At 36.0% G+C, this 19297-nt stretch overlaps 1 protein-coding gene across 4 annotated transcripts in view; it reads left to right on the top strand.

Annotated features, from left to right (window-relative positions):
• The window catches only part of LOC148423092 (sodium leak channel NALCN), a 78567-nt gene that overhangs the window by 23726 nt on the left and 35544 nt on the right, over positions 1 to 19297 (top strand). For all 4 annotated transcript variants that reach the window (XM_088415475.1, XM_088415473.1, XM_088415474.1 and 1 more), the window contains 5 exons: positions 4769 to 4900; positions 6273 to 6440; positions 13758 to 13949; positions 15122 to 15259; positions 16294 to 16368. In XM_088415475.1, coding sequence (XP_088271601.1) covers positions 4769 to 4900; positions 6273 to 6440; positions 13758 to 13949; positions 15122 to 15259; positions 16294 to 16368 — 705 coding nt within the window. The remainder of the gene's footprint in view (positions 1 to 4768; positions 4901 to 6272; positions 6441 to 13757; positions 13950 to 15121; positions 15260 to 16293; positions 16369 to 19297) is intronic.

The following is a 19297-nucleotide window of genomic DNA, read 5'->3' as shown; positions in this document are numbered from 1 at the left end:
AGATACATTGTCAAGTGATTTGCACTGCATTTCACCAATTTACGCAAGTAAATAAAGGGGGAAAGCAGGGAAAACAAAAAAAAAAAAAGGTTGACCATTAACTGTATGTGCAGACACCTAGCCTCCTTAATAAAGGTTGGTATTGCAGATTGCTCTCCAGAGGGGACTTTCATGTTGTGGTGGTGTGGTGATTCTCCAAAGCTGACATAACCATATGGTTCAGTGGTAGAGTCGTCGTCTCCCCACTGAGAGGTTGTGGGTTTGATTCCCGACCATTATGACCATGGTGAAGTGTTCTTAAAAAAGACACTGAACCCCCAGTTGCTCCTTATAATGTGTCATCAGTGTAAAGCGCTTTGAGCACTTAAGGTAATATAAGTGTGAGTCCATTGACTGCAGAATACGGCCAGAGTCAGTACTTTGAGAAAATCAAGTGTTATATGCGCTGACCAGCCCCTTTCTGTTCTCTGTCAGTTCTCCTCCATGTCCTCTTTGGCTACCTTTACACACACACACACACACCCACACACACATTTCAGCCAAAGACCCATGGGAGGGAGTGTCTGGCTCCTGGAAATGTCAAACTGTTTTGTCACGTCCAATCTCAGTCAGCCTAACCTCTGTGTGAATCTTTTTTCTTGTCGAAAAAAAAAAAAAAACATGGTGACATTTGTGACAATACTGTAAATGGTACTTTTTCCAAGGTAATGGCCATGAAGTGCTAGTGATCAGATCTATCATAAGATAACATGATAACATCTGAAGGCAAAGATACACCAATCGGATTCTGGCCAAATGTGATGACGCCTACTCCCTGTGGTGTTGGCCTGACCATCTGCACATCACGTTGAATAAATGACGAAAATACACTGCAACAATGCTGACTACAGTAATTAAGTACCTGCTCCACCTGGGTAATAAGTAATACCCCTGCATATCATAAGTGACAGTAGTCATTATTCCTCATTGTTAGAAAAAACCCAATCAAAAAGCTCTTAATGAGGATGGGATATAAAAACTTAAGAAATGTATATCGCTATTGTTTTTGCTTACGATGACCTTCCGCACAAAGAAAACCCTTAGAATTTTGACATATCCTACTAGCTATGTAGGTCCAGTACCATCTCCATGTCTTCACGTTGCTTCTTTCACTTTGATGACATAACCTTACGGTAATCTCATACGATACTCGTGTCTATTTTACTGCATAGTTACATCTAGGCAGACATTTTCCATCGAAATGTGGAGGGTGACGATGTGTGTTCGACACTTCCTGTTCTAGCTAATAGCCAAACAAAGTGATAAAATGTCGCGACAGTACGGCACCAATACAACATACCGAATCTGCCGAACACACCCTTTGGTGACCTGCCAATAGCCCAGATGCAACGATGGTGTATTCATAATTAATCAGATGTTGCATAGCATAGCAACGCCTGAACTCTTCACAACCTCTGACATGGGATTGGTGTATCCCAGCCCTGAAAGCCCAGACTTTTGGGATCGTCTTTTGATTACTACACGCCAAACACAGTTGGGTTAAAAACAACCCAGTTGTTGGTTAAAAAAAGGACAAGTTGACCCAATATTCTGGGTTGATGGGTCATTGTTGTGAATGCCGTAACTTCAAAAAATGGGTTGTTTTGGACAACCCAAAAAGATCAGTCAAATTGACCTAAATATAGAGTTTGGTCCTTTTTTTTTTTTTTTTTTTACCAATAATTGCATTATTTATAACACAGCTGTTTAGAGTGCAAAGTTGTTATACTGCAAGTATTTCACAAAACCACCAAAGACTTAATCTGATAGATGCAGTACCAGAAACATGAATTTATTTTTTCATTGCATTCTCTGTATACATTCAAATTAAAGGTGATTAATTTTGTTCTGAACATTTTGTACAAAATATTATACAAAGTCTTTGTACACCCGTGGTGTGAGATTCAACAGTTTAAATTTTCTTTTTTTTTTTAATACAGTGGGCGAGATTAAGTTTACAAGATTAAGACGTTCTGCGGTTGGGTTTGTAAGGCGAATTCGCCGTATGGCGGGCAATCCAAACCTATGTTAAATAGCTAATGCATTTAAAACCCCAGGTAAAAACATCAAAATTGTATAAACATTTTAAAGATTGGTATCAAAATAGTATAGGTGCTATGTATATATAATATACATGCATAAAATAACCGTATTTTTCGGACTATATGCTGCAACTTTTTCCTCATGATTTGAGCCCTGCGGCTTATAACATCAGTCAGCCTAACCTCTGCAGCCTGGTTTATTTGTTGTTTTTTATTTTATTTTATTTTTTGCTAGCTACCAGCAAGCAAATGTGTTTATCTGTTTGAGGTAGTTATGGAACATCTAATAAATAGAACTGAAAAGATGTGAATCAATGGCTGTGCTCAAAACGAGTTTTAAAAATATATTATTTAACAAAATATGTCTAAATTGAATAATGTATGTATGTAATACAATGTAACAAACGTATACAATTTTGGGTAAATTTGTGACGTGTGAATTTTATATACAGTACACAGTATATATGATTTTATTCATGTAATTATGATTGTATATATGAATTATGTGCAAGATGTTTTTATATTAACTAAAATAATCCATCAAACAAAGAGATAAAAAAAAAAAAGATGCTATTGAAGTATTGATTTTGATTTTGAACTGCAATTTAACTAACAGTATTCTCTTAGTGTTGAAAATATCCATCCAACCATCTCTATAAATATGTTGGGACTAAACGTGCAGGCATGTTCAGTTTGTTAAAGACAATTACAAACAAATTAAATAACCAAAAAAAAAAAAATATATATATATATATATATATATATATATATATATATATATATATATATATATATATATATATATATATATATATATATAATATAATATAATATAATATATAAACGTCCATGTACAATCTTTTTGCGGAAATATCTCATGTTATTACTTGCGTCTTATAGTCAGTGCGGCTTATCCATGACAAAAATAATTTTTTGCTCATATTTTTCTGCTGCGGCTTATATGGTGTGGTTTATGGTCCAGAGAATACGGTAAATAACATCATGAACAAAAAAATATATATATAATGGATTTATTTACCTTTTAGCGATTTATGGCCATATTCCGTTGCGTAGCCTTCTTTGTATTGCTTGATTATCTCCAGATTCATTTCCGTATAAATCATCTTCTTACTTCTCTCTGTAACATCGCTAGCACTCTTGGGACCCATGGCTAACCCATTCAAGTTTGAATTAAGCAGTAAAATGCACAATAAATACGTTATTTTAAGCACTCAGATGAGATCCCGTCTTTAGCATGCTGCCATTTTCACCGTGACGCTGACCAATAGCAGACAAGCATTGTAGTGACGTAAGCGGTGACGCATTTATAGACGTATTAGTGCAGACACATCCAACATGGCGGTCACACACGCACACGAACCACCATGTTGGATGTGTCACAAGGCCAAAGAAATGGTGTGAAGAGGGGACAAAAAAAACGTTGCGGTCCACATCGTAAATTGAACAAACCTTAAGGCAGGGACGTCGTAGACTGGGGGTCCACTGTATTTCATTTTTAAATATTTTTATTATTTTTCAATATTTTTATTATTATTATTATTATTTATATTTTTTAATGATTTTTGTTTTGTTTTTTTTTCGGTGGGGGTTGGCACCCCTTGTTTTTCATTGGAAACATTTAATGGCGGAACATCCACCTTCAAGCTTTTTGGGGGCCCAACAATAGAGGTATAATTCTATGTCCGCTTTTAGACTCAGGCACAGAAAACCTTCATTATCACCCATCTGCTCAAAATATAGTTAAAAAGAATAGTTCATTAAAACAAAATAAAATTGATCAGCTTTTGTCATCAACCACTGCAGTGTTTCAAAGTAAAAATATGTGCTTTGAACTTTGGTTCTGGCAGGTAGGACTCTGGGGTTACTTTCTTTTTCCACCGTGTCATTAAACATGTAATTTTGGTGGGTGGCACTCCTTAAATGTTTATGCATGGATGATATTATGTTAAAAAAATAAAATCTAAATTGAAACTGGAAATGAAAGGTTGTCAATAAATCAATGTTTGTGCTGCGTAGGTGGATTGGTGGCACTCATTCCATTCTCCAAACATCTCAATTTCCTCTCATCTTTCAGTGGTTTCAAGCTTTCCGTATTTTTGTAGGGTGAGCCATTCCGCCCACTCTCAAGCTGTTCCCCTCTCTTGCCACACACATTCAGTCCATCCAAGGTCGTGATCACATCTGTTAAATTGTTTCAAAACCAAGACATAGACCGTTTCGCCCTTTTGTCGAAACAAGTGTTGAGTGTGTTTATTCGTGTATGTGCGTGCATGTGCGTGTTCCCTCCATCACTTTTTATTTGTGTCCCGATTGTTTCCATCTTGTGATGTTGTTGTAGGCGTTCAATTCCACGGCACGTCCCATGAGAAATAACACACAGTGATTGCACCTTTCTCCTCTTGTTTCCGTCAGTGTGAATACACACTGATTTTGTTGTCTGGTTGGATCTTGTGCTGAGAAAAGCCTCCTGATTGCTTTGAGTTTTCTTCCAATCTGGTTTTTCCTTTTTTTTCTATACACGCCAAAGCATATGGATAACATATGGGTCTTGTATTAAAAAAAAATATTATTGCTATTGTTTGTCTGAATTGCATGAAAACCAAAACTTGAACTTCAATGGGATGGAAAATGACAGTGTTTTATTTCACACTTCTTTTTTCCCACAGCAACTGATGCGCTCGTCTGTGTTCCACATGTTCATATTAAGTATGGTGGCCGTTGATGTGATCGTTGCTGCAAGCAATTATTACAAAGGCGAGAATCATCGCAGGCACTATGATGAGTTTTACTTGGCGGAGGTAAGATGTTCTTATTTTTCAGTTTCTAATGTTTTCTATTGTAGTTTTTGCAATTTTAACTATTCATGATATGATTATTGTATATCTATGAGTACAAGTCAAGTTTTTTTTTTTTTTTTCCCTCATTTTCAACCCTAATATAAGGTGGACCAACGTATAACCGCATAACTCAAAACAGACCATTTTTTCCCACATAAATGTATTAGAATAACATTAATTTGAATGCAAAATAAAAGCACATGAAGATTTTACTTGGCAGAGGTAAGATGTTTTTATTTTTCTGTTTTTAACGTTTTCTATTTTAGTTTTTACAATTTGAACTATTCATGTTATACGTTGATGATACACTGTTGTATATAAAACATAAATATAGACTTGATGTCCTGCGTGGTAATTAATCTGAATTTGAATGGTGTTTGATATTTTATTATATTTGTGTATAGTCACTCTTTTGTAAAATGGAACCCACGTGCAACGCAATGGTCAACCACTGATTTGTTTGTATTTTATTTCAGTTTTTCATTTTCCCTATCGCAGTTAATCAGCAAAAAAATATACTTTCATATTCATGAAAACCCTAATAACATAGTAATATTCTTAATTCTTTCAGTGCCATCAATTTTCCCAAAAAGTACAAAAGTGTGCCAAGTGCTTGTAGAGCATGTTGAATGATGTTTGAGAAGACCTATAAAATACTGTCTTTAATGAATAATTATCCACGAAACGTGCCAAATAAGACAATTTACTGAAAGAACAAAATGAATTGTCATCAAAATATCCATAGTGTCACCTTGCGAACATATCAGGACCAAGACTAGAAAACAGATCCGCAGCAGGTCACAGTATCGTACAGGACAAAATGGTGGTGGTAAAGGACAAAATGGCCGCTGTCTGAGATGGATTCAAACATTGATTTTTTTCATTCTCATGTCAGAAAGGAAATCTAAAACTGAATATTGTGTTCGGATGAGTAAGGGCACATACTGTAGCACATATCACAAAGAAAATGTTTGACTTCTTTGACTAAATGGTGCTGCAACACAGGTTGACAAACCATACAGCAGTACTCAAAGGCATAGAGTCTTGTATTCATAACATATTTAATAGCTGAGTACTATTCTTTCCATACTGAGAAGCAAAGCTAATATGGTGCACTTCCAATATAGGGTATTTTGAAACCAGAATTTAATTTTATAATGTCACCTTATGGGTGCTTTAAAAAAAAAAGGCTGAAAGGGATTAATGGCATTTCTATTTATTGTAACTTCCGATTGATCCCCCTAAAAAAATAAACCCAATATTAAATAAACAATAATAAAAACGTAAAAAAAAATCACATTACCTTATATTGTAACGTCTGTATTATTTCTAGGTGGCCTTTACAGTTCTGTTTGACCTGGAAGCTCTTCTTAAGATATGGTGTCTGGGCTTCACCGGCTACTTCAGCTCTTCCCTGCACAAGTTTGAATTGCTGCTAGTGGTGGGAACCACCCTGCACATCTACCCAGATCTCTACCATTCCCAGTTCACCTATTTTCAGGTTTGATTTTATGATCACATACTTGAATATCTTCTAATGCTATGGTTCTCAACCTTTTTCAACCTTTTGTGAAATTTATTGTTAGCCAAGTACCCTTTAACTAATTCAATGCCAGGGACGACTTTTCAGTTTTGTTTTGTTTTTTCCAGACATTCAATCCCAGATACTTTAGTATCAATTTAATAATTAAGTATTTGGAAATTAACATCCTTAATGTACTTAAGTAGCGATTCAATACTTACGTATCTGGAAAAAAAAAAAGTGAAAATACATCAGTGGCATTAAACCTTAGAACCTTTTAAACTTCATTTGTATTGGCCCACAAAAAAAGAAAAAAAAACAACATAAAGTGTCCTCTTTTGGATCATAGAAGAGATCTGTTAACAAAAAGAAATAACTTAATTATTAATACATTTTGTCCACAAAAAAAATCATCAAGATAAAGTGTCTGACACATTCTAAATGGTAAATGTACTTTCACTTTTCACTTTTTTCTTTCTACCTTGGGTACTCAAAGCCCTACATTAGATATCTGTTCACAAAATAAATCGTTAATTTAATCACAACTAAATATTTGTCCACAATAAAAAAAAATCAAGTAAAATGCTCTCCAAAAATTAATTATAAATAAATATTTGTGCACGGAAAAATATTAAGGATTACATTAGGTATCTGTTGACGAAAATAAATCATTAACTTGACAGGTAGCGAGAGGTGGCACGTGACAAGTTGGGTCAAACCATTCTAGTATGGGTGAGAATCAGAGTTTTTGAAATAATGGAACTCAATAACCTACTAACATAAAATTTGTTTTATGAACATTTTTCCTTATTTTCCCTAAACATTTGATAAATTCAATAATCATTTTCAAAAGATTTTTTATCATGTTTGTTTTCTTTAAAATCTTGAGTACCCCCTGGAGTTCCTTCAAGTACCCCCAGGGGTATCCCGACCCCCATTTGAGAACCACTGTTCGAATGGGCTAGCATGTTTAAAAAGTTCTTAAGGATATTTTGCTATCAAGCCATTGTTGTGAACTCACTTAAGCAATCATAAATCTTAAGTAGTGGTATTTAATCCTTGAATTGTAGAGAATTATTGTCACATATATAGCACAAAACTACACAGTGAAATTATTACTCTGTTCATGCCCTGAATAAGACATTCTAACTGGGGAAGAAAAAAAACAACTGCATTTCATGGTCATTTGAGACACAAGTGTTTTAATTAAAAATATATATGATTATATAACAATAAAAAACAACATAAATAAAAACATAATACAATATTACCATATTTCTCAGAGAACAAGTCACTTATAAGTCGACCCCCCTGATTTTTTTTAACTTCAATTTGGATTCATTTTACAAAAACACAATTGTAAGTCTACCCCTGATTTTAGTGGTTAAACAGATCATGGCTGTCCAATTATAACACATGGTGTGTGTGTTATTAAATACGGTACTTATAGATTCATGTAGTTTCTACTAGTACATGGTGCTTGAACTTCATACTACAGTGTCATCCCAGCATAGCAAATTCTGCTCCCCTTATGCACAGGTATCTATGCTTCAGATTCTCTCTGAAAAACCAGCACATTTGATTGGTTGATTTAATGACTCAGTCCATATATTTATTGTATCTTGCTTACAAAACACACACACTGGAGAAAAGATGAGGGAAAAGGCAGCTGGAAAGGGCAGTGTGAAGGGTCCTGCAATTTTTTTTCACATACTGTGGGAGTGACATTGATGTCATATCACTGTGTGAAAGCACACACAGTTACAGCAATACCCTCTTAGATGGGTTTTGTGTAAAAAGCAGGATCAATGACTGATTTCCTGTCACGTCTCAAATGCAAAAATTTTGCCAGCTCTCAGCGTGAGAGGCTCTTTCCTGTAAAAGCCTGTAGTTCTCCACGCTTTTCCCCATGTTGATATTCCCGTTTGAATAGCAATGAGATAGAGTGGGGATGACAGTCTAGTCATCAATTGCCTGACTTGTATGGTGGAATCAGAGCTACAATATAGGCTGCATGCTGAATATAGCCTACTAGCTTTTATTTGGACTGGTTCTGTATGTATCACCATATGCTTTTTCGTGACATTTTTTGAACTTTTTTTTGTGCTAAAGCATTGAAAAAAAAAACAAAAGCAAACACTACAGAACTGAAATTTCTGATGGAATTTCAAAAGTGCCCAAAATTCAAAAGGGCACCAAGATCTAGTCTCTAACTGTTTCAGATTGGCGTGCAGAAAATGATGGAACATGATTTAAATATATGTTTTGTCCCATTGATGCCCATTATACCTTAAATAGCCATTTTCCATATACTGTAAACCTGTTGTTTTATTATTTTATTTGCATTGGTGCTTGAAGGTGCTTTTTTTTTTCTTCCAGTTCATGCTATTATTTGAAATACCGTATTTTCCGCACTATAGGGCACACCGGATTATAAGGCGCACCCTCAATTAATGACATATTTTAAAACTTTTTCAATCACAATATAGAAATACTCAAAGTAATAACAATAATAACTCAAATAATAACTCTAAACTCTCAATAGCATAATAACTCAATGTCAATATGACCAACCTTGTTCAACTGTAAACACACAAAAGAAACAGGTAAAGCTTACTTTATCAGTTCATTCCCCACCTACGAATCTCGTATCAATTCTCAATATTGATACATATTTAAGGCCCACCTGATTATAAGGCGCACCATCAGCTTTTTAAAAAAAATTAAGGGTTTTAGGTGCACCTTATAGTGTGGAAAATACAGTATATGTGTTTGGGTGTTGGCACCAAAGTGTGCTTCCGTGTCTTCATTGTTTTGCTCATGCAAAGATTCGCGTCGGTGTTAGTTTTGCATGTGCAAAAGAGGGTAGCCTGCGAGTCTTGATTCGGACCAAAATGTTTTGAAGCTGGGTGTGTATGTCTTGAAAGCGGGCCTCAATGTCTGCAAAAGTGTTGCTTGATGGCGTGTCTGCTATTTGTTCTCCGCTCACTTTGGCACTTTTAGAAGACAACATTACAAACTGTCTGCACGATGTGACGTAACAGTGTGCTGACAAAACATGCCAAGTGACTGAAGCGTAAGCATCAACTATTGTCCAGCCATAAAATCAACCATTGTTTGAATAAATGTTTTTGTTATGACACCTCAAAAGGAAGAAAGGAAGAAAAATAAAATGTTTACTATGTTTTTCACAAGCCCCCAAGATTTAAACTTTGTGACCTCAATAGATTAAAAATTGAAATTTGTTATCAATTGATCTAATTTATCAGATGTTAATCACACCTAAAAATGTGAGAACAACCCTTCAGGTGACTTTTTTTGGTTTGTTACGTAGATACATTGTGTTATTATGGCATTTAGTATAGTGTTACAAATGTACTTTAACAGAGCTGCGGCTGTGACCATTTACCATCTGCTGTGCTGGCTTCGACCTTTACTTAAAAGGCATGGTGCTGTTTTTTTGTTTGTCTGTTTGTTTGTTTTTTGCCTTTTTTTCCAAATTATTGGAAAATAATTTTAACCTAAAATATCATCCATTCTGTCCATCACAAACTTGGACAAACTCCGGATGATCTTGGGTTTAGTTTGGCAAAGAACTTTGCTATAGTTTGCTGCATTAGCGTCTTTGTTGCCATTGCTAGCTATGGCTGCAGATGCAGCTTGATGCTCTGCATTTATGTGGTAGGCTAAATTTCAGTTGCTTCTGTGCTTAGCTTCTTCTTACTAAGAGTGCATATCACACTGGCTTTCTCAAAGATGCTTTCGGGGCATTTTTTCTTAAGTTAAATGTACCGTTCATTAGACAAACATCTCTAACATGCTCATCCAGTTTCATTTCTTCCTTCTGCCCAACACAATGACACCTAATTAGTGTCCATTTAAGGGTGTGATTGACCTTTGTTTTCCAACCCCCAACAACTCAAACAGAAGAATCCAAATGCATACAAACTGATCTAATCAGCACACAGAAAGCATCAATTTAGAAATTATAATTTGATTAACATGATAAAAAATATTGCTTTAAGTAGGACTGTAATTAATTTATCACAATTAGCCCGTTTATCTGACACCCTTAATTAAACCTTTGAAATTGCTGTTGGTGTGTCAACGATGAAAAGCTCATGGACAGTTGAAACTCGGGAAGGAGAGAAAGTCTTTTTGAATGGACTTTAATGAACCCTGACTATACAAGCTGCCCTTGTGCTTCTCTGATTCACCCTCAACAGATGTTGTCTGCACCATCATGCATATTCTCATGCAATGGCTATTAGAGCTTTTGCCCTTTTAAAAATAGCTGCATGAACTGTCTTATCCTAAGTGGTTTGATCAAAGTCCAAACTAAGTTTAAAAGGAACTGTAAGCAGACCACAGCCAGAAAGTTGACGAGTAAAATTAAAGATCACTGCAGTGAAATCGGAAAAATGGAGTTTACACTCCATCCGGTGTGTCCGTGTTTGACCACTCCCGCGGTTGTGCCCTGACGGAGTTGATTTTAAATAGAGATTATAATGTGTTCAATTAATTGATTTCTAAAATTATTCAATGGGTTCTGTGTAAGCTATTATCAAATACAATAACATCCATCACACTTATCCACGGACCTAATTTGGAGCCCTCTTATGCTTTTTATCATTGATATTAGCATTGCCCCTTGCTCGCTAATTGAATTGTATGCAACCATAATGTCTTGAAGTACATTCACACTTACCATTTGTATGGCTTGGCAAGGACAAATTAGAAAAGAAAACATTCATCATCACTGTTTTAAGGAGGACATTATTCATACGCCTTAGAATGGTCACTTTTTCCCTCCACTGGATCATAAAAAATATTTCATTCACACATCGAATTTAATACCATCTACTGTGGGTCCTATATGATGACCTACATGATGACCTTTTAGTCACAAATGATTAACCTTAAGTCTCTACCAGCAATCAAACCTACTTCCCGGCATTTTTATATTCCTCGGTTTCTCGATATCAAATCGAGTGGTGTGTCATTCACCTTCCCAAATGCTCTTTAATTCCGAACAAATTCTCACATGCTTCCCCAGCCTCACTTATCAGCTTTCACATGACGTAGAATGATTTTTTTATTTTTTATTTTTTTAGCCAATGGAGTTCTCTTCTCTCTGTGTGCTCAGAATTTAAATGAATTCACTACTGGCATGAGTCAACAGCTCAGTCAATCTGATTCATTCAGAAAGGCAAAGCACTGGATGACAGTCGGACCTTTCCAGTGGTGCTGGGTGAGGGGGTGTGCTGATTTCCAGCCAATATCAGTTTAAATAGAATCGGATGTCTGTGACAGCGACAATGTGTTACAATTCATCATGCAATTACATTTCATGCAAATCATTTCGATGTCTTGCAAGTAGCCAAGAACATTCTGGCAGAAGTACAGGAAGGCCATTGTCTCTTTTTAATTGATTGCTTGTGATTAATAGTAGGAAAGCAGTCTAGCTGCCTTATTATAGTAATCTCATTGAAAAGGCATACTGTACATTTTGAAGACAGGCTGCATATTTCAAGCCAAATGCATTGATAACCAAAGAAGGCGCTTCCTAGATTGTTTTCAAAACATTTTGACCATTGCTGTACTGTAGTATAAATACAATAATAGTTCCTCAAATAGCGGTTGAAGACAAATGAACACCTCTGTACGAAGCCCTGGCAGAAGAAAAAAAATACAGACTGTAAATCTCAGTTCATCACTATGCATACATTAGTGGTTTACGATTGAATCCACTGAAACATCAGCCACAAAACAGCTTTTTCTCATGGATGAATGAAGGCAATTACACTTAGTTTTCACTTGGTCAACAGTAGGGTAGTTTGGAGGAAAGGGGAGGGGTGGTGATGGTACGCTGCAAGCGCTGGATGGTAAGCTACCGTGTTTTCCACACTATAAGGCGCACCTAAAAGCCTTAATTCTTTTAAAAAAGTTGATGGTGCGCCTTAATCCGGTGTGCTTTATATATGGATCAATATTGAGTTTAGGATTCGTAGATGGGGAATGAACTGATAAAGTAGCTTTACCTGTTTCTTTTGTGTGTTTACAGTTGAACAAGGTTGATCATATTGACATTGAGTTATTATGCTATTGAGAGTTTAGAGTTATTAATTGAGTTATTATTCTTACTACTTTGAGTATTACTATATTGTGATTGCACTGGAGAAAAAGTTCCCTGATATAATAGTTGCACTACATGTTATACCAACTGTCACGGAAATACTAGTAAAATAAAACATAAGACAGTTGTTTATTCATTTTGGGAGTGAATGGTGTTGTCAGAAAGCTGGTTTGTAATCTACGAATAAAGTTTGACTGCTTCTACTGTTGCGCCTTATAATGTGGTGCGCCTTACATATGGAAAACGTTTTAAAATATGCCATTAATTTAGGGTGTGCCTTATAGTCCGGTGCACCTTATAGCGCGGAAAATACGATACTCAATAAGAAGTAGCCTGATGCCTTATCCCCTTAGTTTGGCCTTTAAGTAACTACACCGGAAAGCCTTTGTTTAGCCTCTACAGCTTTTTTTTAGTATGTCATAGTAAAACATTTCTCCTATATTCGAGAGCATGGGACATTGGGACAACCCCACATTCATTATTATTTTATTATTATACTCAATTTTCTACATGTTGTTTACACTGTAATTTGGTTGATCCTTTTCAAACCCAAATTTGGGTTTCTTTTAACCCAACTGTTTTTTTAGAGTGTACTGAATTCATCCATCCAATCATTTTTCAATTTCTATGGCCACTTATCATCAATATGGTTGCTGGTATGGTGGTGCCTATCCCAGCAGTCTTCAGGCAGTAGGCAGGGGACAACCTGAATTGGTTTCCAGCCAATCGCAGGGCACATAGAGACAAACAACCAATCACACACCCAAACACATCTAAGGGCAATTCGGAGTGTCCAAAACACCTACCCTGCATGTTTGTGAAAAGCTGGACTATGTGAAGGGAATCCACGCAGGTACTGAGAAAGCATGCAAATGCCATACAGAAAGGCTGGAGCTGTAATTCAATCTGAGACCTCTGAACTGTAAGGTACACATGCTAACCAATCCTCCGCCATGCCGCCCTGTTCTGAATCACTTCTTACAATTTCACCATATATGACCTCAAAACTTTTCATTTCAGCTATAATAGAAGTTACATTCATTTCATTATTGTTCCAAAAATTGTTTATGAACGATTTTGGGAAAGAAAATATTCCTTATGTACACTGGATTTTTTATTTTTTTTTAACATTAAACATGCATTTTCCTTTTCCTCCAAAGGTCCTTCGTGTGGTGCGTTTGATAAAGATCTCCCCGGCACTGGAAGACTTTGTCTACAAGATATTTGGACCAGGTAAAAAATTAGGCAGCCTGGTGGTCTTCACAGCCAGCCTCCTCATCGTCATGTCGGCCATCAGTCTGCAGATGTTCTGCTTTGTGGAAGACCTGGACCGCTTCACAACCTTTCCCAGAGTGAGGAACTGCACATTGATTCTTTATTTTGTAAAATTAAAAAGAAAAACAAGATCTGTAATAACAAAAAAATCATACGTTTCTATTCTAGTAAAATTCGAACTTTTTTTTCTCATATTTTAAACATTATTTTCCTGTAAGTTTTACTTGTATGTATTTTCCTGTTAGTATTACTTTTATGAATAAATACTTCAGCGTTCTTCAATATTTTGACTTCATTCTTGTATTAATAACTTTACTCCTGTAATTTTATGTTTTCTCACAAAGTATGTTTTCTCACAAAGAGGTTATTTTTGTGATATTTTTGATAAACTTGAAATGAAAACTTTATACTCTGAAAATTATGTCTTTTCATATTGCGACTTCATTTAATGTTATTTTTGTTTTTTTTTTAATTGTAATGTTTTTCACCTATGACATTTCCATTTGAAATTTTTTTTCTGTAATATTTTTGCTTTAGTCTCATAATTAAGACTGCGTTTTTTGTAATATTACTATTTGTGTCATATTTCACTGCAAACAAATTCGGGAGTAAGGACATTGTAAGTGTGGGCTCGTGAAAAAATATGAAGTGGAAATTGTCTGATTAAAATGGAGCACTGTGATATCATACTATGGATAATTCACACTAGCCTAGCAAATTTTATTTTTTAGAGAATAACCATGGTTATTTAGATATAGAATTGATAGTAATAATGGCTTGGATGTTGGTTTAAGAGATGAGATGTCTTTAAGTGTCTAAGTTTCTTAGAATTTTGCTTTCAATTCTCACTTCACACACCAATGTGCTCATAAACAGAAGCCACTCAAATATTATCTGTTCTGTATGGCTTGTGCTTTACACCCACACATTTGTCATGTTAGTATCTCTCTTGTGCTGGCAGACCTGTAGGTTGTATCATTATTTGCAATGATTGGACTGTGGGAGTAAGAATGCGAGTAGCAGGGAGTTGAGGATGCTATTTGTCGGTGAAGAAAAAAGTGCAGGCGTGCATCAGTGTCCTGGCTTTCTTTGACCTCACCATGCAGCAGATGATTATGTTTCTAAATCTCACAATGGCAGGATGGAAAAGGTGGTTAGCAAGAAGCATTATGTGCATTACATCTTCACCTTGTGCTGCCCCCGACCCTTTTCGCACTTTCACCTTCTACCTTATTTTTCTTCCCTATAGGCTTTCATGTCCATGTTTCAGATTTTGACACAGGAGGGCTGGGTAGACGTCATGGACCAGACACTGGTCGCAGTTGGTCACATGTGGGCTCCAGTCGTGGCCATTTACTTCATCCTCTACCATCTGTTTGCAACCCTGGTAAGACTCTTAATGGGAAGTCAGCACAAAAAAAGGCTTTATATTCATTTGTTCTATGCACCCTCACTAGTCTAAACACAACATTTTGATTTATATCGCATCCTTTTTATCCATGGGCGGGTATTTTACCACAAACCTTTGACTTAAAAAGAGGAGGGCCAATATGACTATGAAGTCAAATTAATTTTAAATATGATCGTCACATATTTACATAGTTTTGGGATGCCATAGTTAAAATATGGTGAAAGCTGAGGTGTCAAAATTAATCAATCAACACATAGCTGCTATTCACAGCAGCAGTAATAATAACCTGTAGTTAACATGTATTTAAAACTGATGTAGATTCAAAAGTGCATATCAAGCTCATAACACTTTGCATTAATCAGTTTTCAAAACCATCAGTGAGTACAAAATGACTCCCCATTAATTTTGGAATCCAGCATTTTTTAAGTGCTGTAATCGGTTCTTAACTAAGTCCACTGAAGCAGACTTCACTAAAATTAAATTAACATAGGAAAACAAGGGTGACATTTAATTTGGATGAACATTATTTGTAAGCAGTAAAAGTAAGCAAATGGCAAGCAAGCTACATGAATTCTTTTCTTATCTTAAGGCATTTAATTAGTTACCGCCTCATCTCCCCGTTATGCTTCTTCGAGCTTTACAGCCAATCAGCTGCCGTTGTGAGAAGTGCTGACATTTTAGTGTTTGTCCTCCTAATATTGGGAAGTGTCCTGATGACTCACACCTCCTCATCCCAGACTGACAAGATGCCTTTGTGGATGAAGCAAGCAGTAAATCAAATTAAATATTTTCAAGGACCTCTGAAAATGGCAAAAAGATCCCTAAATGACCACTTGTAACAAAGACAGACTATTTGCTTTGATTTGATTTGATTTATACCTTTTGGCACGACTTCCATGTTTATGCTCGGTAATCAATCACGGAAGCTAATAGTGCTTTTGAAAAAAAATCTCAAATTCTAGGTATGTAATGAAATCACGTGTTCATTTTTCTCATCTTTGGCTTTCTAGATTCTGCTCAGTCTTTTTGTCGCAGTTATATTGGACAATCTTGAGCTGGATGAAGACTTGAAAAAGCTCAAACAAGTAAGTAGTTTGATCGCATTTTTACTTAATGAGCATGGGCCTAACATACAATATTCTCTTTCCACTGTTCTCTCAGCCATTTTCCATTCACTGCAATATTTTATTTAAGTACTTTTCTGGTGCCAACTTGGGAAGAGTGACAGGACTGAATAATGTATTCACATGTGGGCAGGGCCCTCTCGCCCTTACCACATCTCCAGAGGGTTGAGCAAGTGGGCTGAGCTAATTAGCAGTCATACACGCGTGCCCATGTGCAGACTCAACAGGTCAACTTCAGTAGACATGTTGAGGCTCATGTGCAAATTGTTGTCATCTTACGAATTAACTAGAACTTATTTAGGAGTGAAACAGTGATGTGTTCATCGCACTCTTTTTCCTTCTTCCTCCTCTATCGAATTGCATTTCACATTTTTATGAGGACTTTGTTTCCTCCCCCATTGTCCAACTGTGTGTGTGTGTGTGTGTGTGTGTGTGTGTGTGTGTTAATGTAAAGCAGGGTTATGTCGCAGACTCGCAAAACAAGGCAAACAGCCATTAACCACCACATAGATGAAGTCACAAAATAAAAACCACAAGACTTGCTATAAATGTTCTAGTGACATAAATCCTTTTGCAAAATTAGTCTTACTCTTGCTTGGCACCCACATTAACCAAGCGAATGCAAAAATATGCTTTCTAATATTACATGCAGTCTGGACATCTTTGTTTAAAAGCGTATAAATGACAGTAGAGACAATATGAAAGAAATGGCACGTTAAGCATTATTTAGATTGGATAAATAGTATTTACTATTAGTATGTAGTAGAGTTTCTTTTAGTTGTCGAAATCACTGAGATTGTAACTGCTGTTGTACTGCTCCTAAAAAATACATACATAGATGGACGGACGGATGAAGAGATGAATGGAAGGATCGATGAATAGATGGATGATAGATAGGTAGGTAGGTAAAAATGTTACCACAGGACACTGTAAGTTAAGGATTTCTTTAAAGACACTGTGCTATTCTTTTTTGTCCTAAATGGAAGAAAGAGAAGACAATTACCGCAATTGTTCAATGTGGATGGCACCTCAGGCAGCAAATCAGTGTGCAGTGTTTTTTAGAGGGATATACAGTATGTACTGAAAATATTATAAACCAGCAGAACATACCAGTAACCTTTCTTCTTCCTTACCTAACTTGCAGTGGTTATTGGCTGTAAAATTCTTCAAATCATTACGATATACCACTACAGCATGAGAATTCTGCACATTAGTACATCGTTAGTTCGTTTTTGCAAATTGCATGTTTATGATAGGGCATGGTTGAGTTCAGAACCTGTTGTGATCAACTATTTCAACAAATAAACTACCAAATGACATTATTTATTCAAAGTAATGGATTTAGTCTTTTTATGAGTTGAATGACAAGGAGAATTTCATATGGTAAAATTGTAGCCGCTGTGGCTTACATATGTTTGATGGTCACAATGAATCTGGCCCTAACAGCTCATGCCCTTCATCGTGCTACGTGCTCGTCTGGAATATTATTTGAAAAAAATCAGTCAAAGATATCAGCGCCACTTGGTTGCCTTTAGCATTGGTTCCCATCCGTGAGGGACCTGAAGCATGCAGTGCATGTGTTTATCTATGTGTGTAAGTGTGGCACATTGAAATGGAAATTCAAATATGCAGTGAAGCTTGAAGCAATAACGCTTACCTGCACAATTATGCAGCCTGCCGGTGAGCCATTTATCCATTTATTTTCTATATTGTTTGCTTAGGCAAAAGGAAGGTGTTATTATTATTTTGTAGTTTTATTAAACAGCGGCGAAACAGAATCTCCAATTACAGTTACTTATGATCATCATATGCAACATCCACCAATGCGGTGAGCTTCCTCACATACACACCATTGGCTATATTCACAACATATGCGACTAGATGTTCGGCTGATGCTACTTGCAATTTTCTTTTCTTTTTATTTGTAAGTGTAATAGTTATGCAGCATGCTGTTATTACATTCCTGCAGCATCAGTAGAAGGGTGATCTTTGTGAGTCATGCCCTATTAAAAATGCACAACTTAGAGGGCTAAAAAGCCTGCTTGGCTGCAGGTATTTGCAGAATCACCTCATGACTTAAAAGCTGAATATAATGTCAAGGTTGACTTCATAAAAGTACCTGTGGAACAGACTACACAAAGTAAACTACGTGTTGTTAAGGGCACCTAACCAGTGGTTACTTTTATTATTTCAGTCTAATCAAGTCAGTCCTTGCATTGTTGAGTGGCAGTATGTTGCACTCCAGCTAGGCCAACTGACTCCAGGCAAGATCATACAAGTGCTGTTTACTTACAACGCGGCATAGCACACAATCTGTGTGTAATTGATGTCCAAGTTATTTGTACTAAAATGATAAATAAATAAATACATAAAAATCCCACAGAGTATAATGAAAAGTGGGTTGCCATCATGAAGCCTTTACTTTTATAGGAGAGAAAGTTTATTTTTTTAAACAATTTTTGTAATACAAAATAAATATAAATAATTGACCAAATACAATTTACAGCACCTCAAATTCATTGGCATAATACTGACGGTTCTTCGCTTCTAGTGTCATTTCACATCAATAAAACATTTGCGTTTTTTCCAAAATTGGTCATTTTGTGGCGTGGAAACCCCTAAAATAAAAGTTAGCCACCTCATAGCAAAGTTTATGTATTTTGCCCCTCAATTATGAATCAACTAATCTTTAACAGTTTTCATGTGATTGCCTTTTTACTTGCGACCTGTAATATTCATAGCAAATACATTTCTTGTTCCCTCAGTATAAAGGTGCTGCTTGGTTAAAATAATGGACCTTGTAGTTTGCTGATGTGTAAACTGAAAGTTAGTTGTCATGACTCACATTTATTTTGTTTTTTTCTTCATTTAAAGGAGACATAACAATTGA

This window comes from Hippichthys cyanospilos, chromosome 5 (assembly GCF_059441005.1).
Source record: "Hippichthys cyanospilos isolate Australia breed blue-spotted pipefish chromosome 5, RoL_Hcya_1.0, whole genome shotgun sequence".
In the NCBI taxonomy this organism is placed as follows: Eukaryota; Metazoa; Chordata; class Actinopteri; order Syngnathiformes; family Syngnathidae; genus Hippichthys; species Hippichthys cyanospilos.
The sequence above is the reverse complement of the archived record's forward strand: the minus strand, read 5'-3'. Positions and strand labels throughout refer to the sequence as shown.